General features: G+C 42.5%; 1 protein-coding gene across 1 annotated transcript in view; it reads left to right on the top strand.

Moving 5' to 3' along the window:
• Nucleotides 1–25,257, top strand: part of HPSE2 (heparanase 2 (inactive)) — a 529,690-nt gene that overhangs the window by 477,191 nt on the left and 27,242 nt on the right. Inside the window, exon 10 of the mRNA XM_081104611.1 lies at nt 24,375–24,520. Within this exon, the coding sequence (XP_080960737.1) occupies nt 24,375–24,520 (146 nt within the window). The remainder of the gene's footprint in view (nt 1–24,374; nt 24,521–25,257) is intronic.

The raw sequence follows: 25,257 nt of genomic DNA, 5'->3' as shown, positions 1-25,257 counted from the left end.
TTAGAAATGCAAATTCTCAGGCCCACTCGTCTTAATGAATTTGAATCTCTAAGACTGGGGCCCAGGCATCTGGATTCTCACAAGCCTTCCAGGTGTTTCTTTATGTGCTCTAAAGTTTGACAACCACTGGAGGATTGAAAGGCCTCCAAGTGAGGGATGGAGCACACAAGTGAACCAAAATAAATCTGGCTAGGCTTAGTACCTGTGAGCAGGAGAGAGCAAATACCTCACCCTACACTCCCTGCATTATGTCTGTCTATAAATACAAAGAAGTATCAGAAGGAGCCAGTGGGCACTAATGTTGTTTACAGGTTTTCAAATAAGACAAAGCCTAGGCAATCAGTGAGGATCAAGGAAATCTGACCCAGAGAAATAAGGGATGATACTAAGCACTTTATCACTAAAGGCAACTACATCTTATTACTGTTAGCAGAGGAGCAATGAGAGTGTTACCTGGTTTATGGTCTTTAAATCATAAAATGTTATTAAGAGGTTAAATTTACTCTGGTAGACTAATCTTTTAGCTGCCTATATTGAATTTTTTAAAGCTTTAACTGGACAGGAACTTTTACAAATTCCTGGTTCCTGTCCAGTTAAATGCGGAGTACTTGCTCTGCATACAATGTCCTCCCTAATCTGGTAACAAGTTCACATGTTCTAACTGTCACATCGAACACAGTTATTTGTAGCCACCTTGAGTTAGTTCTTTGGAACAAAGCAGAGCAAGTCAATTAATGAAAATGGTTACTTACACATGGGTTCTTTACCCCTGAACTTCTAGCAAGCAAAGCTTACTAGCCCTTGGAGCAGGCACACAATATTTGACTAAGTTTTAGTTACTGTATGTTTGTATTTTTATTTGAAAAGTTTTTAAATGATAAATTTAAAAAGAAACATAATTATGGTAGGAAATTCAAGCTTTATGGGATGACATAAAGGATTCCCTCTAAGCAGAAGTATGAGTGTCTCATATAATAGTTTCTCGTGTAAATTTTAGAAACTTTGCATGCATATGTAGTAATATATTTATATGTGGCATAAACATTTTTAAGTACCATGTTCTGCAGTTTGCTTTTTTCAATTATTGTATCTTGGACAGATTTTCTATCACTGTGCAAATTGTTCCACTTATTACTATTCTAAGGTTATGCCATCATTTGTATAACCTTTCACTTATTAATAGACATTTAAGTTGTTTAATCTTTTGCTATGATAATAATGCTATTACTAACATTCTTGCATTCACTCATTTACTTATTCATCAATATTTATTGACCTCTATGTGTGACATGCTATGGGAAGGGGAAGGTATCATATCTGAATAGTATATATCCTTTTTGTGGAGCTTACAATCTAGCAGCAGGTATAATATAATTTCAAGCTGTGATAAACGCTATGAGGGAAATAAAGTGTGCTAATGTAAAGTTAACTGGAATCACTTACCTGAACAGCAGAGCCAGGAAGGACTTTTTGAGAAGTTGACATTTAAATTGGGATCCAAAAATGGTAGAACATTCCAGGCATAGGGTAGAGCATTACAAAGCCCTAGATAGAAAGGAACTTGGCGTTTTCAAGGAATTGAAAAGAAGCCAGTGTAGCTAAAAGGTGATGGATGAGAGAGAGTGGCATGAAATAACATTGGAGAGGTAGGCAGAAACCAATCATGATGTATCTTGTAGGTGATGGTAAGAAGTTTGGGTGGTTTTTAAAAATATATTTTTATTTATTTCAGAGAGGAAGGGAGAGGGAGAGAGAGATTGAAACATCAATGATGAGAGAGAATCATTGGTTGGCTGCCTCCTGCATGCCTCCCACTGGGGATCAAGCCTGCAACCCAGGCATGTGCCCATGACCAGAATCAAACCCTAGACCCTTCAGTCCACAGGCTGACACTCTATCCACTGAGCCTAACGAGCTGGGGCAGAAGTTTGGGTTTCATCTGAAGTGTTATGGGAAGCCACTAGAGAATTTCATTCAGGGGAGTAATATGATTAGATATAGATATGTAGATATATAGATATATAGATATACTAGAGGCCCAGTGCACAAAAATTTGTGCACTCGGGGGGGTCCCTCAGCCCAGCCTATGCCCTCTTGCAGTCTGGGACCCCTCGGAGGATGTCCACCTGCTGGCTTAGGCCCGCTCCCTGGGGGATTGGGCCCAAGCTGGCAGTCAGACATCCCTCTGGCAGCCCGGCAGCCCTCGGGGGATGTCCACTTGCCAGCAGGGATCAGGCCTCAGCTGCAGTTGGACATCCTTAGTGCTGCTGAGGAGGTGGGAGAGGCTCCCACCACCACCGCTGTGCTGGCAGCCGTCAGCCTGGCTTGTGGCTGAGCAGAGCTCCCCCTGTGGGAATGCACTGACCACCAGGGGGCAACTCCTGCATTGAGCATCTGCCCCCTGGTAGTCAGTGTGTGTCATAGTGACCAGTCATTCCCAGTCGTTCTGCTGTTAGGGTCAATTTGCATATTACCCTTTTATTATATAGAATAGAGGCCTGGTGGGGGCCAACTTGTTTGCCCTGAAGGGTGTCCTGGATCAGGGTGGGGGTCCCGCTGGGGTGCCTGGCCAGCCTGGGTGAGGGGCTGATGGCTATTTTCAGACTGACCAAGCCCCCTGGCGACTGAAGCTCCCAGCCTTTCCTTTTTTTGTTTTTGTTTTTATTCGCTCCAGCTCCTTGGCCATGGTGACTGGAAGCAGGTATCTGGGGTTTATTCACCTTCTATAATTGAAACTTTGTTGCCTTGAGAGGAGGCAGCAGCCGCCGGGAAGCTTGGCTTCTTCCATCACAGGGGCAAGCAAGCCTCCTGCTCACTCCAGCTCCATGGCCATGGCCTGCTGAAAGCAGGTATCTGGGGTTTATTTACCTCCTATAATTGAAACTTTGTTGCTTTGAGTGTAGCTCAGAGCAGGCTTAGCAGGCTGGCTTCCTCCATCACTGGAGCAAGCAAGCCTCCTGCTTGCTCCAGCTCTGTGGCTGCCAGCCGCCATCTTGGTTGGGTTAATTTGCATATAGTCGCTCTGATTGGCTGGTGGGCGTGGCTTAAGGCGTAGCAAAAGTATGGTAAATTTGCATGTTTGTCTTTTATTAGTATAGGATAGATATATAGATATATAGATAGAGATATATAAAAGACTACTCTGGTACTCTGTGGAGAATCTACACTAATAAAAGGGAAACATGCAAATTGGTGTCACTCTGCTATGCCCACCAGCCAATCAGAGTGACTGTGCAAATTAACCCAACAAAGATGGCAGTTAATTTGCATACACAGGCATGGAGCGAAGACTGAAGGCTCTGGCCAGAGTGAAGACTAAAGACTGAAGAGGCTTGGCTTCTCCACTGTGACTGCAGCGGAGAAGCCAAGCCTCACTGAGGCCAGAGGGGAGAAGCAAGCCTCACTGACCCAAAGGCCTGGGTCCCAGGTACCGGAGGAAAACCAGTGCCAGCTGCCAGGGGAAGGAAGGCCTATTGTGCGAATCTTCGTGCAACAGGCTTCTAGTAGATTATAACTGGATAAGGATGAGACCAAGAAGGACACTATTTTAGTAGTATAGGCAACATGATGATGGATGGTTTTGGCAGGCTAGTGGCTATAGCAATAGAGAAATTCAAGATATATTTCAAAGGTAGAACTGACATGAAAAACAGGAATGGATATGGGGATTGAAGAAGAAAAACCTGGACAGCTCATGAGTGATGGAGCCATTTACTGCATTAAGAAGACTAGGGGAAGGATAAGTTTGTAGGGGATGGATGAATCAAGTGTATACTTTGAACATGTTAATTTTGAGATGTTGAGGAGACATCCAAGTGGAGTATCAAATATGCAGATTAATCACAAGTCTGGAGCTCAAAGGAGATGTTTGGACTGAAGATATAAATTTGTTGTATATTTGAAGCAGGTGAAAGTATGAGGACTGACTATGCAGGAGAGAAATAGGATGAAAGTTGACAGAGACTGACCTTCTCTAGGAGATACAGCATTTCCTACTTGCACAGGGAGAAAGCATAGGCCATAGAGGCAACCATGCAGAGACTGGGTGATGGGAAGAAAAGGGGCTCCCAAATCATGGTGTCTTGTATCGCTTGAAACATAAGGCAGGGCCATTGACTGAGAGGAAGGGAAGTGCATTCAGAAGAGGGCTTGAACAGGAAACAAGTGTACAAGGTAGTTATCTCAGAGAATAGAATGGCAAGCTCGGTGAAGAAACTAGAGAAACAGCGTAGGCTGACATCACAGGAAACACTGAGAGCACATATGAGGTATGGGGTCAGATTTAAAGTGAAACCTGTCTTACTGTTGTGTGCTTTTCAACAACTATATTCAGCTGCTTGGGTACAAAAATGGGGAAAATGAGTGGTCATGGATATCTATATATATTGTTCTGTAGTAAACATACATAGAGATAAAATTACTGATTCAAGAGTATTAAATGTTGATACTTTTCAATCAATAGATTGCTGATTTCACTGGAAACTTTTTAAAAATACTGTTTTCAACCCTGTTAGTCTCTTTTAATACAAGAAAAACAAAAGCACTAAGTGAATAATAGTAATATTAAGACCAATAACTCAGAAGTTTCAAAACACAGAAAAGTTTAATGCAATTTAAGGAAATAAACAAAATATGTACTTGCATAATTCATCTTGTGTGTATGAGGTGTGGCAGCATGTGTGTTGGCTGAGTCATGGTTTGGTGTTTGTGTGTGTATGTGTCTGTCAGTGTGTGAGTAAAAATGGAAAGTGACCTACCTTGCTCTGAATGGACCCAAAGACATTAGAACTGAGCCCAGGGTGTATCATAAGAGGTTTGTGGTTATTACCACTTATTTTTCACACTGTCTTCCCACTGTTCAAGTCTCTGTCAGGAAAATAGAGTGGTTTGGCTGGAGATGATTGGGATTTGTTGAGTGGGGTGGAGCTGTCAGATTTATATGGCTTTTTCTCTTAGAAATACATGGCCTTCCTTTTTCATTTGCAGTAACTGTGAAGCTCATTTAGGGCTGCTGCGTCCCATTTGCTTGGCTCCCCAAGTTCTAATGAATACACAGCACCTCACTCAGGGACTGCACTTCTGGCCAACACATCAGATGGGAAACTCAGAGTGGTTTGGTCCCCAAATTCCTTCTGGGTGTCCATGTTTCCATAGTTCTCTCCTTTCACTTACCAGTCAAAGGTTATTATAACTAATTGGGTGTCTGTCCTCCACTGGCTCTCAGGGTTTGATCTGCACACACTTAGGTCCACTGATGGAATCACCATGTGGCCTGGGGAATGAGTGTTGATCAAAGTACCGTTCATCCTCTTGCTCTCCCACTCTTTTTTGAAAATTCCAGCTGTGCCTCTGGAAATGCCCTTTAAAACTTGCATCATATGCTTTTTTGATAAAATGACATGACTCAGAGAATGTAAGTATCTGGAATTATATCTCATAAACTCAGCTTTCAAAACTTAAGTGTGTTGAATCGAAGCCAGTCAAATGAACTAAAGCTGGCTGGGGGAAGACAAACACGGAAGAGTGATGAGTGACTCTGGGCTGAACAGAGGAATGCCTGCTGTGAAGCTGTCAGGGATGAGGAACCGTTTAATAGTTGACTCTCTCATCATCCTTCTTGATCTAGAAGGCAGATGTTAAAACCACCTTAATGAGAATGTAGGTGATACTAAATTGGAGGCATTCTCCAAAGCATAGAAAATATAGGTGGAAAGTGCACAAAAGGAAAAAAAAGGCTTATCCAGAGCTACCATTGCTGTAATAGAAGATTCAGAGCTTCAGAGATAATATAACCATGCGCAATACTCATCTATCTCATTCTGAAGGGCCTCAAGTTGGGAGCTGGAAAATATGGTTACTTTTACTGTCCAGGTACATTCCTCAGTTCTGTGGCTGCAGATACCTCCCCCAGGAATGACCATAGTATTCAGAGGTCCAGTTTTAAAATATGCTGGGCACAGCAGTGGCCTTGTGATAGGAGACAAGTTTAGTTACTTCATATCTATTTATTGAGCACCAGCCCAACATTGTGTTAGGTTCTGGGAATATAGCTATAAGGAAACAGGCATGGCCTCTTGTTCTCAAGAAGTTCAGAGTCTTTATAAGGAAGAGACAAATAATATGTAGCCTGATAAATAAGATAATTACTACAGAGTGTGAGAAATGCATTGAAGATTTGGAGAAATCTGGTAAAGGAGACCTGAAAGATGAGATGGAATCACCTCCAGACGAACTGGAGGGAAGAACTTCTGTGCAGGTGCCTTTGAAGGGAGAAGGTCTGTAAAATTCACAGGACAGAGAAGAAGGCTGGATGTAGTGAGCTGGGAGAAGCGTGATGTGAAATAGGGTTGGAGAGCTAAGCAGCAGGCAGATCATGCAGACTGTGCAGATCACCACAAGAAGCTTGGATTTTAGTCTAAGAGCAATGGGCAGCCAGTGAAGGGCTTTAACAAGGAACAGATATGTTCTGATTTTTTAAATTTCAGAAGGATGACTTTAATTGCTTTGTGGAAAATGAATTATAAGAGTGAAGGCAGGGAGTCTAGACAGAAAGTTGCTGCAAAGAATATGAGAAACAGCAATGGCTCAGTATAGGGTAATGGCAATGAAGAGGGCAGAAGGTATGGCTGAGAGAAATAGTAGAGTAGAAAAGAAAGGACAAGTAGGTGGATTGGTTGAGGAGGAGTAAGGATAAGAGAGAAACCATTTTTACATTCTGCCTCCTTTTATACAATCCCTAGGATAGTAATTTCCTAAATTACATCAATACTATACAAACTCCCAAGTGGATTTGAGCTCTCCACTCCTCTCCAAGCAAAGGTGGACTGGCTGAAAATCCTGGCAAGGGACTTGAATTGATATTAGCATAGTTGGATGTTGGGTCCTTTTCCAGAGTTCTGGACCCCAGAACTTTCTACCAGCTTCACCTCCACTCTCCAATGAGCCCTGATCCTAATTTAGTCTTGACCACAGAAAGGCAGTCCTTCACCATCATTCACTTGTATGATTAAAATTTTCTCTCCAGGCCTCTACCCTGAATTTATTCCTATTTGGAATTCCTAACCCACCCTTCTTCCCATTAGCATCATCTGTAAACTTAATGATGACCATGTTCTGTATTTTAGCATCCAGGTCCTTCAGAAACAATGTATTTATTGTTGGAGCTGTGAGCAGATTGCCATGCTTCATGTGCACAGGCACTGAAATCTGAACCAAGGAAATGTGATTTTGGAATGACTGGTTCCCCATGACTAGTGCTAAACATCATACCATAGAGTTTAATTTAGTATTGGAGTTAGTGTTGTAATCAAAATAAAACACCACAGTTGATCTGATCCATCCGATATATGTGATGTGATTGTTCTGAGAGCAGTGGCGTTTGTATAAATGACTTACGCACATTTCCATTTCACAGCTACACCACAGCTTTCTTTATAAGAATTGTCAATAATTTTCTCTATCGCCTCTGCAAATAACGCACAATAAAGGCAAAGATTCTATCTAGACCTCACTTCCAATCATTGTTCTCACAGAGCTGACATTCCCCCTGTTATACCCAGTTTTCTCCTATACCTTCCCCTCAGCCCCAGGTCCTTAAATAGCACACATAATTGTCTTCTACATCTGACCATATCGAGGCCAGAAAAAGCTGGAAGTCTCACTTCTAAGACTGTGGACTTTTCACCTGAGGTCTGATGGCAATCATCATATCCCTGTTCTGTGGGGTGACTAAGAGTGTGTAATGTTGGAAAATTACATCTTAGACAACGCATTCTTAGACAAGCCTTCATATAATTTTTCCTCACACTCATGGGAGCATCTAACCTACAGTGTAGGTACTCTTACTAGAGAGTTGCATAAAAAGTTTAACGTTCAGACATTATTCATGGTCAGTGTTAAAAGCTGCCAACACTATTTTCGTCATGCTGCCAAATACTCAAATTCCTTTATGGAGATAAAATATTTCTACTAGTCTCATCCTTCTGAGTTCACATGCTCCCAGACCACCCCACCAACACGTTTCACTTCCTGCCCTTCTGAGATCCAGATAACTAAGATGTTAGTCACTATAGCAGCCCACAGTCTGCTTTGCTTTCTCTGGGGTCTCACCCATCAAAATCAGTTTTCACCAAAGGAAAATCCCTCTGTTCCCTTTAATTAGCAACTACCACCTTTACTTCTCTTTCTCTGGCTTTTCCTTTTATAGTCAAACGCCACTTTGGGTCTCCTTTAGACCTGCCTTCCCATCGAGTCTCTCTCGTGTTTTCTGGACTCCCACCCTGTTTTATCGTGTGTGCACAGCGTACAACAAGAAGGGGATATTGCAGTTCTATAGAGTTGATAAGGGAGGGCTGGTCATACCATCTACATTATTTGTAGGACCCCATACAAAATAAAAGTGTGGAACCTCAACTTCAAAAAGTGGCATTAAAGTTACTAAAATATAAAGATTTTTTTCCTTTTTGCCAGTCTCTTGACTTGTAGTATTTTTATTAGCTATTTCTTGTTGTTCTAAGTAAAGAAAAATTAAAATTTTAAATAATTAGCATGAATTTTGCCATCCATCCTTGTATTGTGCATGTGGCTTAGATGTTAATATAAGAGCACTTAAGTTGTATGCAAATTATCAAAATACTAATTCAAAAGAATATATGCACCCCTATGTTCATTGCAGCACTTTTTTTTTGATAGCCAAGATTTGGAAGCAGCCCAAGTGCCCATCAGTAGATGAGTGGATAAAAAAGCTGTGGTACATTTACAAAATGGAATACTATTCCGCCATAAAAAAGAAGGAAATCTTACCTTTTCCGACAGCATGGATGGACCTGGAAAGTATTATGCTAAGTGAAATAAGCCAGTCAGAGAAACACAAGTACCATATGATTTCACTTATATGTGGAATCTAATGACAAAATAAACTAGCAAATAAAATAGAAACAGACTCATAGATACACAGAACAAACTGACAACTGTTAGAGGGGAGGGGTTTAGGGAGCTTGGTGAAAAAGGTAAAGGGATTAAGAAAAAACAACTCATAGACACAGACAAGAATATGGTGATTACCAGAGGAAAATGGGGGTGGGGAAAGGTAGAAGAAGGTAAAGGGCAGGGGGCGAGGGGATAAATGGTTATGAAAGGAGACTTAACTCGGGGTGGTGAACACACAATACAATATGTAGATAATGTATTACAGAATTGTACATCTAAAACCTATATAATTTTATTAACCAATGCCACCCCAATAAACTCAATAAAAAAATAAAATAAAAAACCTCCAAAGCAGGAAAACATCTTTCTCTGACTGGTATTTTTTACATATTTGCTAATGAGTGTCTGCACAATAAAGATGTGGTCTGTAGCTTGTTTTCCAAGGAGAAATCCAATTTGGCTCTCATGGAGCTGTCTGCTGTAGTAGTTGCTGCTACTCAGATAGAGTTTAATTCTTTAATTGAAACAGCTGCACAATAGCTTGTGGGCAGTGCTGTGTAGGCAGTGTTCCACAGGCTCTCCTGGAGCTGTCTGGGTAGAGACCACCTTCACTTTTGTATTCTGAATCCCCTGCGCTCATCAGAGAGGCTGTCAACAAAATGTCTCCTCTGGTTGGCCCTTCTGTTGGCTGTTAAAGCTGTGGTTGTCTTGTGGCTGATTTCACCGACTCGATTCTACTCTTTGTAACCAGAAAGGTGCTAGCATTTTGCCTCCATGGATGAAGGAATAAATCAATTTCTCTCCAAATGCCCTTCCAGAAATCTCTCCACTAGCTCGGCTTCTGTAGCCTGCCCAGAAATGCATTATTATAAAGCCTCTTCTCCAAGTACCACATGTGCACTTAATTTTCACGACTTGCACAAATAAATACTTTTATTACAGAAAAGCTATAAGGGGATAAGTTTGGGGAGAAAAAGGATCTGCTCAAACCTACAAGGGCTTACCTCCTTCTGCCTACCAACACACAAAGAATGAGTCAATTAAGGAAGAAGAGGTGGGACCTCGGAGTTAGCTCAGAAACTCTACTGAGACACCCTACTGGCTTCTGCCCAGCTAAACAATGAGCTCCCCCAAGTGTGAGACTGTGTCTTAGTTCTTTCTATTTGCTCAGTGCATCACAGGCGCTCAGCAAATGATGAAGTTCCTCACTGGCTGCTCCACAGCGCCCCAACTGAGCCAGTGCCCTCCACCCTTACTTAGGTCTTGGATTGATGGGGCTGAGTACAAAAAAAAATTCTGTAATTTTGTTTCACGTAGGTCATCTGAAGTCTAGCTACAGATGCATAAGAAAAACAAGGGGCAGAGGGCCAGGCCAAAGGGAAAACAGGTGTTGTGTTAGCCTCTGAGAATACAACAGGGAGAAGACACAGTCCCATCTTCATGAAATTCATAGTCTAGAAGGGAAGAGACATATGAATCAGAAATTCTATCAATAAACGTGCAAAAGAAACTGAATCAAGTGTCCTAAGAGAAAGAAATGGTTCTCTGAGAACATGTAACACATAAATGTGATTTAGCTCAGGTGGGGGGTTGGGGGTGGTCCAGGAAGCAATCCCTGAGAAAGTGACCCTAAAGCTAGCATCTGAGATGTGTGGTGTGCATGTGAGGTGTGCATGTGTGTGCGTGCGTGTGTGCATGCATGTGTGTGTGTGTGTGTGCGCGCGCGCACGCATGCGCACCTATTGGGAAGAGGTGTGTGGGATGTGACTGGGAGGAATTAGAGAAACAAGAAGGCCCTGCCCATGGTGGGAGGGGGGAAAAATCAATGTCCTTGAGCATGAAAGGCAAGGTGAAAGGGCCCAGTTTGTATTAAAACCACTTGTCTCAGTCTCTTGCTTACAAGCACTGGGGAACCATTGGATGTTTTAAGTAAGGTGGTCAAACAATGGGAATGGAGGGATTTCACTCCCTCTACAAAGAGCAGTATGGAAAAGTGTAGCTTTCAGTATTTCCAAAGGTGCTATAGTCCTATGGTAACTTCCTGGATCTGTCCTGCAGTTCCCTCTCTGTGGAGAAGGTCAGAACAGTAGGATTCTCCCCCTTACATGTGAGCTCTGGCATACTGCCATGTCTGGCGCAGAGGGCCATGGTGATGTTCTAGTTCATTTCTTCTTGGCTCTCTAAGGTCAGATATCTAGATAAAGTGTGGCCACTGGCGCAGCATTTGTACCCACTAGAGTTAATTGGGTTTTTGTAACTTTGGACATTCAAAAAGAGGTTCTATGAAGGAAAAATATTTGCTGTTTTGCTGACACACTTCAGTACATGTGTACTTTCCAGAAGCAGGAAATGTTGGAATTAAACAGGTTTAAGCACCTGTAGTAAGGCCTGCTCAAGAAAACCATGACCTGCAAACCTTGCAAAGCTATCTTTTCACTGTTATTCAGCACTGGAAGGTTCAACCTCCAGGCATCAGGAGGTTGAATCTTTATTTGATAACAACTCATAGGACACTTCTTGAATACCAACATTCTTGTTCAGAGGATGCAAAGATAAGCCCTGATCTCAGGGATCTTCCTTGAAACCATCATCAGACTTTCCAAAATATGCACACAAGTGCACACACAGACACGCACACACACACATGCACCAGTTAAGTTTATGTTTTGGGGCAACTTGAGACATAACTGTGAACATACTATAAGATAACTATTCTATTTTCATGAGGCAAAAAAAAAATCAGGAATAAGGAGAAAAATAAGCAATATTTATTAAATACTTTTATAAACCAGGCACTATAATAGATGTTTCCAGGTGTATCATCTCATTAAACCCCTATGAAGAAACAGGTTTGTATATAATAAATAACTTTTTAGGGTTTGAGTGTATATCTTTCAACTGTAAGCAAATTATTTCTCCACATTTATTTCTGTGATGCATTCTCCAACTCCCTCATCATAATTAATTGCTTCCTCTTTTGAATTCCCAAAACAAGTGGTTCCTGCTCATGTGGTGTTTACTTTAGTGAATCTCATTTTAGAGAGTTGTTTACATGTGTCTTGGCCACTAAGTTCCTTGAGGAGAAGAAGACTTCTTGTTCATCTTTGTATCACTCAAGCTAAACAGAATATCTTGAATACCACTAATATGTGCTCATAAAATGCTTGTAAAATAAAAGAATGTATTCTCAGCTCTCACTGGGTTGGTCAGAGCCCAGAGCCACATCCCAGCACCCCTTCTCACACCTAGTTCTGTAGTGTATCATCAAGGGTCTTATGGTCATGCAATGTGGAAAACCTAGTTGGCAAGCCCAAGCCCTGCTCACACCTCCGTAAGTAGCTTCCCCTTGCCACCTTTCTAGACCAGTGCTACAAACTCCAGCGCTATGGTCCACTCTCAGGAAGTCAGACTCCAGGTTGATGTCCACGCGAGCCCTGACAACATGTGAGGGCCTATCTGAGCAGAGAATTCTGGGGTCATGGGGATTCAGAACATGGTCTACAAAGGGCATGGGTCCTTGGCTCTCTAAAGTTCTTACCCCATGGAGAGGGGGGCAGCTGAAGATGGGCCAGAGCTTGGCTCTCTAAAGCAAGGGCCCCCTTGCCCAGCTCTAGATTAGTAGAAATAGCAAGTGTGAGAAATGAGTGAAGTAAGTGGATAAAGACAAAGCATTTCAAAAATATGCACTGGATTCATATGTACTAAAAATGATAAAACAGTACTTCAGAACTAAAGTTCTGGGACACATTAGGAAAGATTTAGCCAGTGCACATTTGTTAGATATTACTATTACACTGTTTGACTGTTTTCTTTCAGGTATTTTCTTTATTTATCTCACTTATTCCTGGCAGAACTTTATCTCACCAAGATTTTGTGGGCTGGGATTGGGTTGGGAGGAGGTGGTGTTGAGGACAGAAGGGAAATACAGCTCTTGTTGCTGTGCTGCCAGGAGCCATCCCACACTCTGGAATTAAGGATTTGAGCATTTAAAAAGCTGTGAATCCTGTTTAATACTCTTTCTCTATACCCAATCAGTCATCAATTCCAATCAATTTTATCTCCTAAATATTCTCAACTCCCTCATGTTATCTCTAATTTAATTTCCTCACCTTGATCAGATTACCATTATCTTTCTTCCAACTAACCTAAATGGTTTTCTTCAGTCCATTTTCTGCACAGCTGTGAAAGTCAACTTGCTAAATGTAAATTGAATAATGTCACTTTATCTCTTAAAATTCTGCAGTGGTTCTAAAATCCTGAGGTCTATATCAACCTGGACCTACGATCCTCATCTTGTATTCACTTGCTGAGCTCCAAGCTGAATTAGTCTGCTTTCAGATTCTCAAACATTCCAATTCTTCCCCAGGTCAACCCTTTACATAAGCTCTTTCTCTTGCCCAACAAGACTCTCTATCCCCTCCTCCCTTTTTCTCAAATCTTAAATGTCACTCCGTGAAACTCATTCCCTGGCTGTCCCTATTCCCAGACTGGGTCACATCTTCTATTATAAGGTATCATAGATTCCTCAATTGTCATTAGTACTATTAAAATTAATTAATCACCTAACTCGTTGGCGTAAGGACTTTCTTGCTAGATTATAAACTTCATGATGGCAAGAAATTATGTGCCTTATTCACCACTGTAACCCTACTGCCTAGATAGAGCCTTAAATATTGTCTGAATTCAATTCATAATTGAATTCTAACACCGCCTATAGATAGGCCAGGCACTCTGCTAGGCATGGGCTGTAGGAATGGGTAAATAATCTTAGACCTCGAGGAGTACATGATTCAGCGATTAATCCAGTAAATTCTGCAACCCTCTGTCAGTTTCTTTCTCTTTTCCCATTTATTTTGGTTCAACTTACTCCTCCATATATTGCTTTGTCTAGCTTTCAGACAATTGACTTTTTGACAAATACTCAAGTAAAAGAAAAGATTTAAAACCTCTGTCATTTCAGTGTCATCTTCTATTAGTTTCCCCTCTCCAACTAATAAATGGACACTATTTTTCTTCAATCTCTTCTCATGTCTGATACATTTAAAGAATGTCTGTTTGTGTCTCTCTTTGTCCCTTGAAAATTGCAATGCATTCCTTGCTGTGGATTTTTTATTGACTTAAAAAGCCATTATATTTGCTTTCCTTCTTGAGGACTCTTATTATCTGAAAACTTCTCATTATATTCCATCTTTTATACAATAACCTTTTTGTTGTTGTTTGAGATGTGTGTGCATTCTTTTTTTTTCTTTTCTACCTGTTCTATGCATAAAGACAATTTTTCTGCTTTTTCGTGTCATTTCCTTAAGAGATATTTAGAGATCATATTATTTAATTTTATTTATGATTATATAGGCACATATTCATAGTAAAATAAAAGAAAGAGTGAGAAAGGAGAGAGGGGGGCAGAAGCAGGGAAAAAGGAAGGGAGGGAGGAAGGAAATACAATTTGAGTCAGCTAAGAGTTGGTTTACATGAGGGAGAGATAAGGACAGCGAAAGAGGGAGGATGGAGAGTTTAAAGAGGAGAAGGGTACGTAGGGAATTGGAGAATATATGTGAGAAAGGAGACTGTAAATGGTGCATGTAGCTATGTAAAGGTAAAAATTTCACATTCCCCTTGGTTTTTAACCTACCATCACCTGACTTAGCAACCAAAATCCTTTAGTCCCCTGAGGGAAGAGATGATAAACTAAGAGCAAGTCACCATAAACACATCTCCCTTTGGGTAAAACAATTCAAAGAGATGTCAGCCTATGGGTGGATCGATGATGTCATCTTCAGAAAGGAAGTTCTGATTAACAAATGTATACATATTTATTCTTTACTATCTTCTCAGTATATTATTTGGCACATTCAAAAGAGTATCCATGCATACATGCTACTTTTTAAGCAAAACAATACAATCAGCACCTGTGAATCCTCCACCCAACCCCAAAACTAAAACACTGCTTTTTTGACAATGTTTTTGATAAGAATAGAATTTATAAGTTCTCTCATATCCTATTTTCATATTTCTCTTGCTCATCTTAAGGTAACTATTATCCCAAATTTTATGTTTATCAATCTATTGCTTACATGCCTATTCACATAATTTTATTACAAATGTAGGTGTGCTTAAATGACATATATGACCTAACTGTGAATAGATATTTTTAAAAAACAAAAAGTAAACATTTTCCTACACCATACAAGAGGCACACAGCTATTGCCTAGAACATGTTTTACCTGGGCACATTATCCTTGAATTCTGGGAGGTGGCGGTGGCGAGGGGTGGGGGGGTAGGGGCTGGAAAATGAAGGCTTTCTTTTTGTCCACTTTTGGAAGTAGAAGTGAAGAGATTCATCACAAATAGTTTTCAAAAATACCAAAGGATAGGCAGGGAGAAAGGAAATGTATAAACACTTTAAAAGTGCTTTATCTAGAAATAAAAAATCAGTGAATCTGCCAACAGAGCAAATTTGGGGCTTAACACTGGATTCTCCTTATTGCCATGCTTACTACTAAATGGTGAATAGGAAGCTTCTAAAAATAAAATGTGTTCTGATTTTAGTCTCTGAATTGAAATGTTTTCCATGTTTTCTTCTTCTTTCAAGATTTACTTCCATTATAAAAGATCTAGGATACTTTCTTAATAGAAAAAAAAAAGACATTATTATGAACTTCCACTTTCAAAGCAAGGAAGGAAAGAAAGGAAGGAAGGAGGGAAGAAAGATCCCTGAGTGGAAGGAGGTTGTTGTTGTTGTTTTCAGTCTCTTTCATATTTATTGATAAGAAGACTCGATATCATAAAAATAAAGTTCTCTTCATTTGATCTGTGAATTCAATGAAATTCCAAGTTCTCAGTAGATTTTGTTTAGCTACATGATAATCTGATTCTGAAATGTCTATGACTGAGTAAAGGCCCAAGATTAGCAAAGCCATTACTGAAGAATAAGACAGGAGGACTTGCTCTACCAAATTTCATTACATATAAGACAACTAGAGGCCTGGTGCATGAAATTCGTGTGGAGGGGAGGGGGTCCTCTCAGCCCAGCCTGGACCCTCTCTAATCCGGGACCCCTTGGGGGATGTCCGACTGCTGGGATCAGGCCTAAACCAGCAGTCGGACATCCCTCTCACAATCCTGGACTGCTGGCTCCTAATCACTCACCTGCCTGCCTGCCTGGTCACCCCCAGCTGTCCCCCTCTGCCGGCCTGGTCACCCCTAACTGCCCCCCATGCCAGCCTGGTCGCCCCATGCAGCCTGCTTGTTCAGTTGTTTGGTCGTCCCTCATTAACCCCCCTGCCGGCCTGGTCATAGTCAGCCATCATGTGAGGGTGTGAGGGTTAATTTGCATATTACCTCTTTATTATATAGGATGGTAATTAAAACTGCATTCATGGTGGCCAGCCAGCATGGCTCATTGGTTGAGCATTGACCTATGAACCAGGAGGTCATGGTTCGATTCCTGGTCAGGGCACATGCCTGGGTTGCGGGCTCGATCCCCAGTGTGGGGTGTGCAGAAGGCAGCCAATCAATGATTCTCTCTCATCATTGATGTTTCTATCTCTCTCTCCCTCTCCCTTCCTCTCTGAAATAAAATTACTTATTTTAAAAAATATATATTTTATTGATTTTACCAAGAGGAAGGGAGATAGAGAGTTAGAAACATCAATGAGAGAGAAACATTGATCAGCCGCCTCCTGCATATCTCCTACTGGGGATGTGCCTGCAACCAAGGTACATGCCCTTGACCGGAATCAAACCTGGGACCTTTCAGTCCACAGGCCGACACTCTATCCACTGAGCCAAACTGGTTACGGCTATTTTTTTAAATGCAGTAGTGGTACAGGACAGAATAGCCCAGAAATAAACCCACGAGTATATGGAAGTTTGATGTATGATACAGAGAGCGTTGCAGATCACTAAAGAAAGGAGAGACCCATTTAATAAATGATGCTGATATAACTTACTATTCATATGGAAAAATATGAAATTAGATACTTATCCCATAACCTAGATAAATTTTAGATTGATTAAAGATGTAACTATGAAAAAACATTAAAAGTTTTAAAAGAAAATATAAAATATCTTTATGAACTAGTCCTGAGGAAGGACTATTTAACAAACAACAAGAACTAGATGTTATGTGCCCACTAGATTGGCAAAAATTAAGAAGTATGAAAATAACAGATGTTGGCAACAATGTGAATCAAAAGGAACTCAGACACTTCTTGAAGGAAGTAGAAGTTGGAATAATTGGAATCACTTTGGAAAACAATGTGGCATTAGCCTATAGAGTTGAATATTTTTATATCTGTGCAGGACACAGCAATTCCACTCTTAGGTATTGCTCTCAACAGTGCTACGGGACTTCTCTAACTTTAATGAGCAGCAGAATTCCCTGGAGAGCTATACAGTCTGGAGGCCCCGCCTCTGAAGATTCTGATCCAATAGGTCTTGGGTAAAGTCTGTAAATCTGCAATTCTACGAAGCACACAGTGATGAGGCTGCTGCTGGTTTCCAGTCATGATTGGAGCAATGCTTCTCCAGATTGCTTCACCTGCACCTTGGGAAACAGGAGCAAGAATGTTGAAGGCTACATTGTTCATGATAGCAAAACTCTGGACACAACCCAAATATCCATCAGCAGGAGAATGGATAAATGCATTATAGTATGTTCACACAATGAAGCATGCAACATTGAAAATAAATAAACTGTGGTAGTATAACAACCTAGATGAATCCTAGAAGCATATTGTAAAAAAGTAAGTTATAGAAAATTACATATCGCATGATGCCAGTTTTTAAAAGCTAACAAGCTAATATATTGCTTAAGACAGAATTCAAATATTAGCTGAAGGAATGAAAATCACAACAATAGGAAAGGGAAGAATCACATAACTAGATGCAACAGTGTGGATATTATTGTAGCTTTTAAGGTGGATGATAGGTTCTCATATGCCTCAGAACTTTCATGTAAGGTACATATGTCCTGTATATGAGAAATAGACATAGTATACACAAAATGAGGGGAAATTAAATGAGTTCCAATCAAGTGAACTAAATAAAACAAGAAAAAATTACAAGAGAAGTAAAACTGTAATGAATGACAGAAAAGATCCTGGGGAAAATAAATATACAGTGTGCAGGACAGACTTGAGATTTCTTCTTGCAGAGAGAAAACAGAAAAGAGATGATACTTGTGGAGAACTGAGGACGGAAATCTAACAGACTCCTGAAACAGAGACAAGCAAACAGAAAGAAATAAGATTAAGGCTTTATTTAAAGAACATTCTCACAGGTTGGAGAAAGTCCTTAGGCTTCCTTATCAAAAGCACTCCCAAATACCAGAAAATTAATGCAGAACCCACATTGACACATTCCTGGTGAAAGTTCAAATATCAAGGATAAAACGTGACTCCTATAAGCATCCTGGCAGAACATATGAGATAGAAAATAAACAGACTAACCATACATAGAATAAAACTAAGGCCTCAAGGTTCTCTAGAACCACAAACACTATAAAAAGTTACTTGAGTTTATTTAGGAAAGTAAATGGATATGACTAATTAAGGAAAATTTGAACAAAGAAAGAAAAATTATAATGAAATGGACTTAAACCTGTAGATATTAAAATGTAATTTTTAATCATTAAAATGATGTGAAACTGATAAAGAAATAGGGTTCAGTGGAAGAAAATAGAAAATTCAGATGCAGAACTATATATATCTCCCTAATATGCAAATAGACCAAACAGTGGAACAACCAAACAACCAGTTGCTATGATGTGCGCTGACCACCAGGAGCTGCACGCAGAACATGGCAGGTGTCAACAGCAGGTGGCATGAAACATGGTGGGCATCGGCCACAGCGGGATGGTGGAGCAAGTGAGAGGGGGCACCAGACCAAGGCAGGGCACCAGTCACTGTCATCAGGGCTAGCCTCTGGTGGTTACTGAAAATTCTTTGCTCCCGCACGCCGCTAGGCGCTCGCACCTGCTGCAGGTGCCAGCCCCGTTTGCACCCGCTGCTGGTGCTGGAGCCGTTGCTCATACACCACTGCCGGCGCTGGCCCTGCTCGCACCCTCAGCTGGTGCCAGAGCCACCGCTTGTACCCACTGCCGGAGCCCAGTGCTGGTCCCAATCGCTCAGCGCCGTCAGCAGTTGAGAGCGGCAGCTGCCAGATCAGCGCCGGACCCGCTCACACCTGCTGCTAGCTCCAGCCCCGATCGCTACATGTTGTCAGCGGGTGCAAGCGGGCATGGGAGTGGCGACAGCTGGAGCGGGACTGCAGGCAGACAGGGGACCGGAATCGATAACAGGAGGGGCTGGGCAGGGGCACGGAGGATGGGCTGAGACCTGCCTCTGTGCCCACCGCAGCCTTGCGGCCCATAGTTCCTTTCAAGGTGCACGAATTCATGCACTGGGTCCCTAGTATACATATATTTACATATTTTTAATCAGTATTATAGATTATAATATAACTAGGGGCCCGGTGCACGAAATTCGTGCACTGGGTGTGGGGGGGGGGGAGTGTCCCTCAGCCCAGCCTGCCCCCTCTCACATACTGGGAGCCCTCAGGCGTTGACCCCCATCACCCTCCGATCGCCTGATCGGCCCCTTGCCCAGACCTGATGCCTCCGCCAGAGGTGTCAGGCTTGGACAGGGGACCCACATCTCCCCCCGATCACTGGCTCTGGCCCCTGCCCAGGCCTGAGGCCTCTGGCCCAGGAATCATGCCTGGGCATGGGACCCCCATCTCCCTCTGATCGCTTGCTCCAACCCCCGCCCAAGCCTGACGCCTTTGACCCAGGCTTCAGGCCTGGGCAAGGGGACCATCATATCCCCCCAATCCCCGGCTCCACCCCCCACCCAGGCCTGATGCCTCAGCCAGAGGAGTTGACCCTCATCACCCTCCGGTCACCAATCACCGGATCGGCCCCTTGACCAAGGCCTGAGGCCTCCTGGGCAGGGGACCCCCAGCTCCCCGCGGTTGCAGGCTCCGCCCCTGCCCAGGCCTAACGCCTCTGGCCTAGGCGTCCGGCCCAGGCAGCGGGGACCTGCAGTGGCAGCGGGGGGCGCCGCGATCATGGGCTTCGCTTTAGGCCCAGGCAAGGGACCCCTAGCTCCTGGGACTGCCAGCTTCGACCGTGCCCAGCTCCCGTCGCTGGCTCCACCCCTACTTTCTGCTATCACTGGCCAGAGCGGCAAAGGTGCCTGATTCTCAATCATGGCTGGGGGGCAGGGCAAAGGTGGCCCCAGGGCCGCCTTTGCCCTGCCCCCCAGCTCTTAGCTCCCTCCTGGGTTTCAGATCACTGTCAGTGGCAGGGGGCTTCTTCCTGCTTTCCCTTTCGCCTCCCTGCATTGTGCCTACATATGCAAATTAGCCGCCATCTTGTTGGCAGTTAACTGCCAATCTTAGTTGGCAGTTAACTGCCAATCTTAGTTGGCAGTTAATTTGCATATAGCCCTGATTAGCCAATGAAAAAGGTATCGCCGTACGCCAATTACCATTTTTCTCTTTTATTAGTGTAGATACATATATAATATGTAAATACATATGTAAATGTAATATATTAAAATAAGATATATCAGCCCAGCTGGCATGGCTCAGCCAGTTGAGCATCAACCCAAGAACCAAGAGGTCGCAGGTTCAATTCCCACTCAGGGCACATACCCAGGTTGCAGGCTCGATCCCCAGTAGGGGTGTGTAAGAAGCAACAAATTGATGATGTTCCTCTCTGTCATTGATGTTTCTGTTTCTATCTCTCTATCCTTCTCCCTTCCTCTTTCTAAAAATCAATAAAAACATTTTAAAAAATAAATAATATACCATACATGATATAGTATATTATATATAATTATATAATTACTAATATATTATATAAAATAATTCTATATCATATTATATAATACTAGAAGCCCAGTGCACGAAATTTGTGCACAGGTAGGATCCCCCAACCTGGCCAGAAATCAGGGCAGACCTGTGGGGTGACCAGCGGGCCTGCAGGCTGGGGACAGCTCCTGCATTGTCTTCCCCCTGGTGCTCAGTACACATCATAGTGACCAGTCATTGGGCCGTTTGCTCGATTTGCATATTAGGGTTTTATTAGACTAGAGCTCCAGTGCACAAAATTCATGCATGGGGGTTTCCCTCAGCCCAGCCTGCACCCTCTCCAATCTGGAATCCCTCTCACAACCTGGGACCATTGGCTCCTAACTGCTCACCTGCCTGCCTGCCTGATCACCCCTAACTGCCCCTCCTGCTGGCCTAGTCACCCCAACTGCCGCCCCTGCCAGCCTCATTGCCCCCAACTCCCCCCCCCCTGCTGCCTGGTCGCCCCCATGTACCCCCACCCCTCTAGTTAAGGGCCTGGTCACCCCATGCAGCCTGCTGCTCAGTCATTTAGTCACCCCTCACTAACCCCCCTGCGGGCCTAGTTGGCCCACGCAGGCTGCTGCTCAGTCATTTGGTCACCCCTCACTAACCCCCCTGCTGGCCTAGTCGCCCCATGCAGCCTGTTTGGTCATCCGTTCGGTTGTGATGGTCACTTAGGCTTTTATATATATAGAGATACTAGAGCCCAGTGCACGAATTCATGCACCAGTGGGGTCCCTCAGCCTGGCCTGTGGGATTGGGCCGAAACTGCTCTCTGACATCCCCAGAGGGGTCCTGGATTGCAAGAGGGCACAGGCTAGGCCAAAGGACCCCACCACTGCACAATTGGGGACAGAAAGGGACCGCGGGAGGGCTCCAGGGTGTATCTGGCCCATCTCACTCAGTCCCGATCAGCTGGACACCAGCAGCAATCTAACCTACCAGTTGAAGTGTCTGCCCCCTGGTGGTCAGTACACGTCATAGTGAGCATTTGAGCGGCCTTAGAATATCATTAGCATATTACACTTTGATTGGTTGAATGGCCGACCAGATGACCAGACACTTAGCATATTAGGCTTTTATTATATAGGATAATACTATTTATATTTATATATATTTACATGTATATAAAACTTAATATGTGATAAAGATGAACTTAGGGATAGATTATTCACTATATGATGCTACAACAACCAGTAAAGTATTCAGAAAATAATAAGGCTAGTATCATACACCAAAATATTTTTCAATGAACTAAAAGATTAAATTTTAAAATAACAATAAGAACTAGAAAAATATAAGTAAAGCTTTATCTGATCCTGTGTGAGGAAGGACTTTCTAAGAATAAAAGAAAAGGAAGATATTGAGAGAAAAAGATTGACATATTTTCCTGTAAAATTTTTTTAAATTCTTCATGTCAAAAAAGTCATAAAAAGTAATAAAAGGCAAACTACAAACTTGGACAGAACTTTTGTTCCACATACATTCTAAAGGATTCTTACCACTAATATTAAAAGACTAGAGGCCCGGTGCACAAAAATTTGTGCACTGGGGGGGTGGTCCCTCAGCCCAGCCTGCACCAATTCACAGTCCAGGACCCCTTGGGGGATGTCCACCTGTCAACTTAGGCCCACTCCCCAGGGGATCAGTCCTAAGCTTGCAGTCAGACATCCTTCAGGCAGCCAGGGAGCCCTCGGGGGATGTCCGACTAAAGACTTAGGCCCCCAAGGGATCAGGCCTTAACTGTTAGTTGGACATTCTTAGTGCTGCCACAGAGGTGGGCGAGCCATGAGCCAGCTCTGGCTGAGTGGCACTCCCCATATGGAAGTGCACTGACCACCAGGAGGCAGCTCCTGCATTGAGTGTCTGCCCCCTGGTGGCCAGTGCGCATCATAGCAACTGGTCATTCTGCCGTTCAGTCAATGTGCATATTAGCCTTTTATTATTATTATATAGGATATGTTACAAATCTGTAAGAAAATGGTGGACATCTCATTAGAAATATGGGTGACTGTGATAAACACATCACAGAGTAACAATAAAAAACACAGAAATTGTAATCAAATGAGAGAAAATTAAACCAATGATATTTTGTATCTATTTGCCTAACAATGATGAAATATTGGCCATTTTAAATAATAAGAGACTGCCGAAACCGGTTTGGCTCAGTGGATAGAGCGTCGGCCTGCGGACTGAAAGGTCCCAGGTTCGATTCCGGTCAAGGGCATGTACCTGGGTTGCGGGCATATCTCCAGTGGGAGATGTGCAGGAGGCAGCTGATCGATGTTTCTCTCTCATCGATGTTTCTAACTCTCTATCTCTCTCCCTTCCTCTCTGTAAAAAAATCAATAAAATATATTTTTAAAAAATAATAATAATAATAAGAGACTATCTGTAATAGTCATCCTAAGGCCACTTAAAGTTAATTAAGATAAATGGCCTGGCAAGGTTTAGAGCCCACTACTCAGGGTAGATTTGGATCTATTCTGTGTCAAAGAGGCTTTGAGGCTTTGTTCTGATTTATGCAACTCACCAGACATTTTTAAGCAGCTGATGTTATAGATGGCGACACAAGGAAAGATAAAAATATTATTCAGAGGCTTCCCCTGGAAAGATGAAGGCTGAGAAGACATGGTTGATGTCTTAAAGACCTTGAATTCACTGAATTCCAGAATTGCAGGAGGTGGCGGGGGGGCGGGGAGAGCCCCTAGACAAATTAGGAAGCCCTGTGTTACATGATGAGTTGTAAACACTGAAGTCATTACCCCATAACAGGTGATAAATGTTTACATGATGCAAATGCAAATTTTATATTTGTATCAAATACAGAAACAAAATATGGTAATAGCGAAGACAAATTAAAGTGTTGGGTAAATAGGCTTTTGTAAATTCAAATACATGTGTGGGTTACAGATTGAATATTTATTAATCAATTCCAAATGGACCATGCAATAGTTAAAACATCACATTCTTTTTAGTTTACAATCGTTCTTTTTATTGTAGAATTATTGAAGGTGACCCAGAATTAGCACTAGGGTTTGCAAATGTTATTCTGGAGTCTCTACCTGGAACAGCTTCATCTCCCTCACACCTCACCAGGCGTCTTCAGTGACAATATTTGGAGAATAACATTTTGGGTTTGCATATTGGTAGCAATCCTAAAGATTGGAGATCTTCCATTCTACAATTAAACAGAGCCATAAACCAGTATGAAAGTATAGTCATAGGAAAATAAAGTTGAAAATTTAAGGCTCCAATTAGTTGTTATTTCATGTGAAACTTATTTCAAATGAAAATTTGATTCATTTGATTGTATGTGGCTCTGAGTCGTCCCCCACTCCCCCCACATACACATACACACACTTACATTCCCCCATTAGGAATGTGAAGGCCACTTTGTTTAGACAATGCTGGCTTCACTACCAACCCGGGGTGAACGTTTTGTCGGGTGGCCATGCTTACAGGGTTAGTCGCTTTGGTCAGGCTTTACTCCTGCTAAGAAGTACTTTCTGGTCTGTCTGGTCTATGTGTACTCAAACACCTGAACTGCATCTTCCCCTGACTCTCCATGTCTCTGTTCTTTTCAGGATTACTGGCTCTCTCTCCTCTACAAGCGCTTGATCGGCCCCAAAGTCTTGGCTGTGCACGTGGCTGGGCTGCAGCGGAAGCCACGGCCAGGCCGAGTCATCCGGGACAAACTAAGGATTTATGCTCACTGCACAAACCACCACAAGTAAGTCTTCAGAGCGATGGCACAAGAAGCCACCCTCGGGGCTTCAGGCTGTGGGCCCCTCTTAGAATTCCATGCCCTTTGGGACCCCTTCAAGACACTGAAAACTGCCTCTGGAATTACATTCTACCTGCTCTTTGTGTATTTCAAATGATCTCTGATAAATAGCTTTTCTGCAAGTAAACTCCTTTCTCACACTTACAGTATTTATTCATAAAAATGCATGCCATTTATTCATTTACTTCTTCATCCAACAAATATTTACTGAGCTTTTCCTCTGTGCCAGTTGATGTAATGCCCAAGAGGCCTTTTTGTATGCTTCTGGCTAAGCCACAGCAAGAGACATAAACTCTGTTCCTACAATCCACCAGCAGAGCTGGAGATGGTAAGTCAACATTTCTGAGAGACATGCTGGAGAGCTATCAGCTGAAAGCTCGGCCCAGACCAGCGCATCCCAAACCAGGGGTCCCCAGGATGAAAGGTGTGCCCAAGGTAGTCCTGTCAGCTTCAGAGCCATGTTCAGCCTTTCAGAATCTTTTCAGCTTTTTTAAGGGTTAAGAAGTTAAACAAAATCTGATTTAGGGGCTGCTCCTCCAACAACTCAGCGTGGTAGGTAATGTGTAGCTGTCCTCCTCCTTCTTATCTGAAGCACTGGCTGTCATTAGAATTATATTTCAAACAGGAAAAGTAATTACCAGTAAATAAAGTTTGGCAGATAAAATGTTTTAAAACATGAGTAT

The sequence above is a fragment of the Myotis nattereri genome (assembly GCF_964212035.1).
Source record: "Myotis nattereri genome assembly, chromosome: 13".
Lineage (NCBI taxonomy): Eukaryota > Metazoa > Chordata > Mammalia > Chiroptera > Vespertilionidae > Myotis > Myotis nattereri.
The sequence above is the reverse complement of the archived record's forward strand: the minus strand, read 5'-3'. Positions and strand labels throughout refer to the sequence as shown.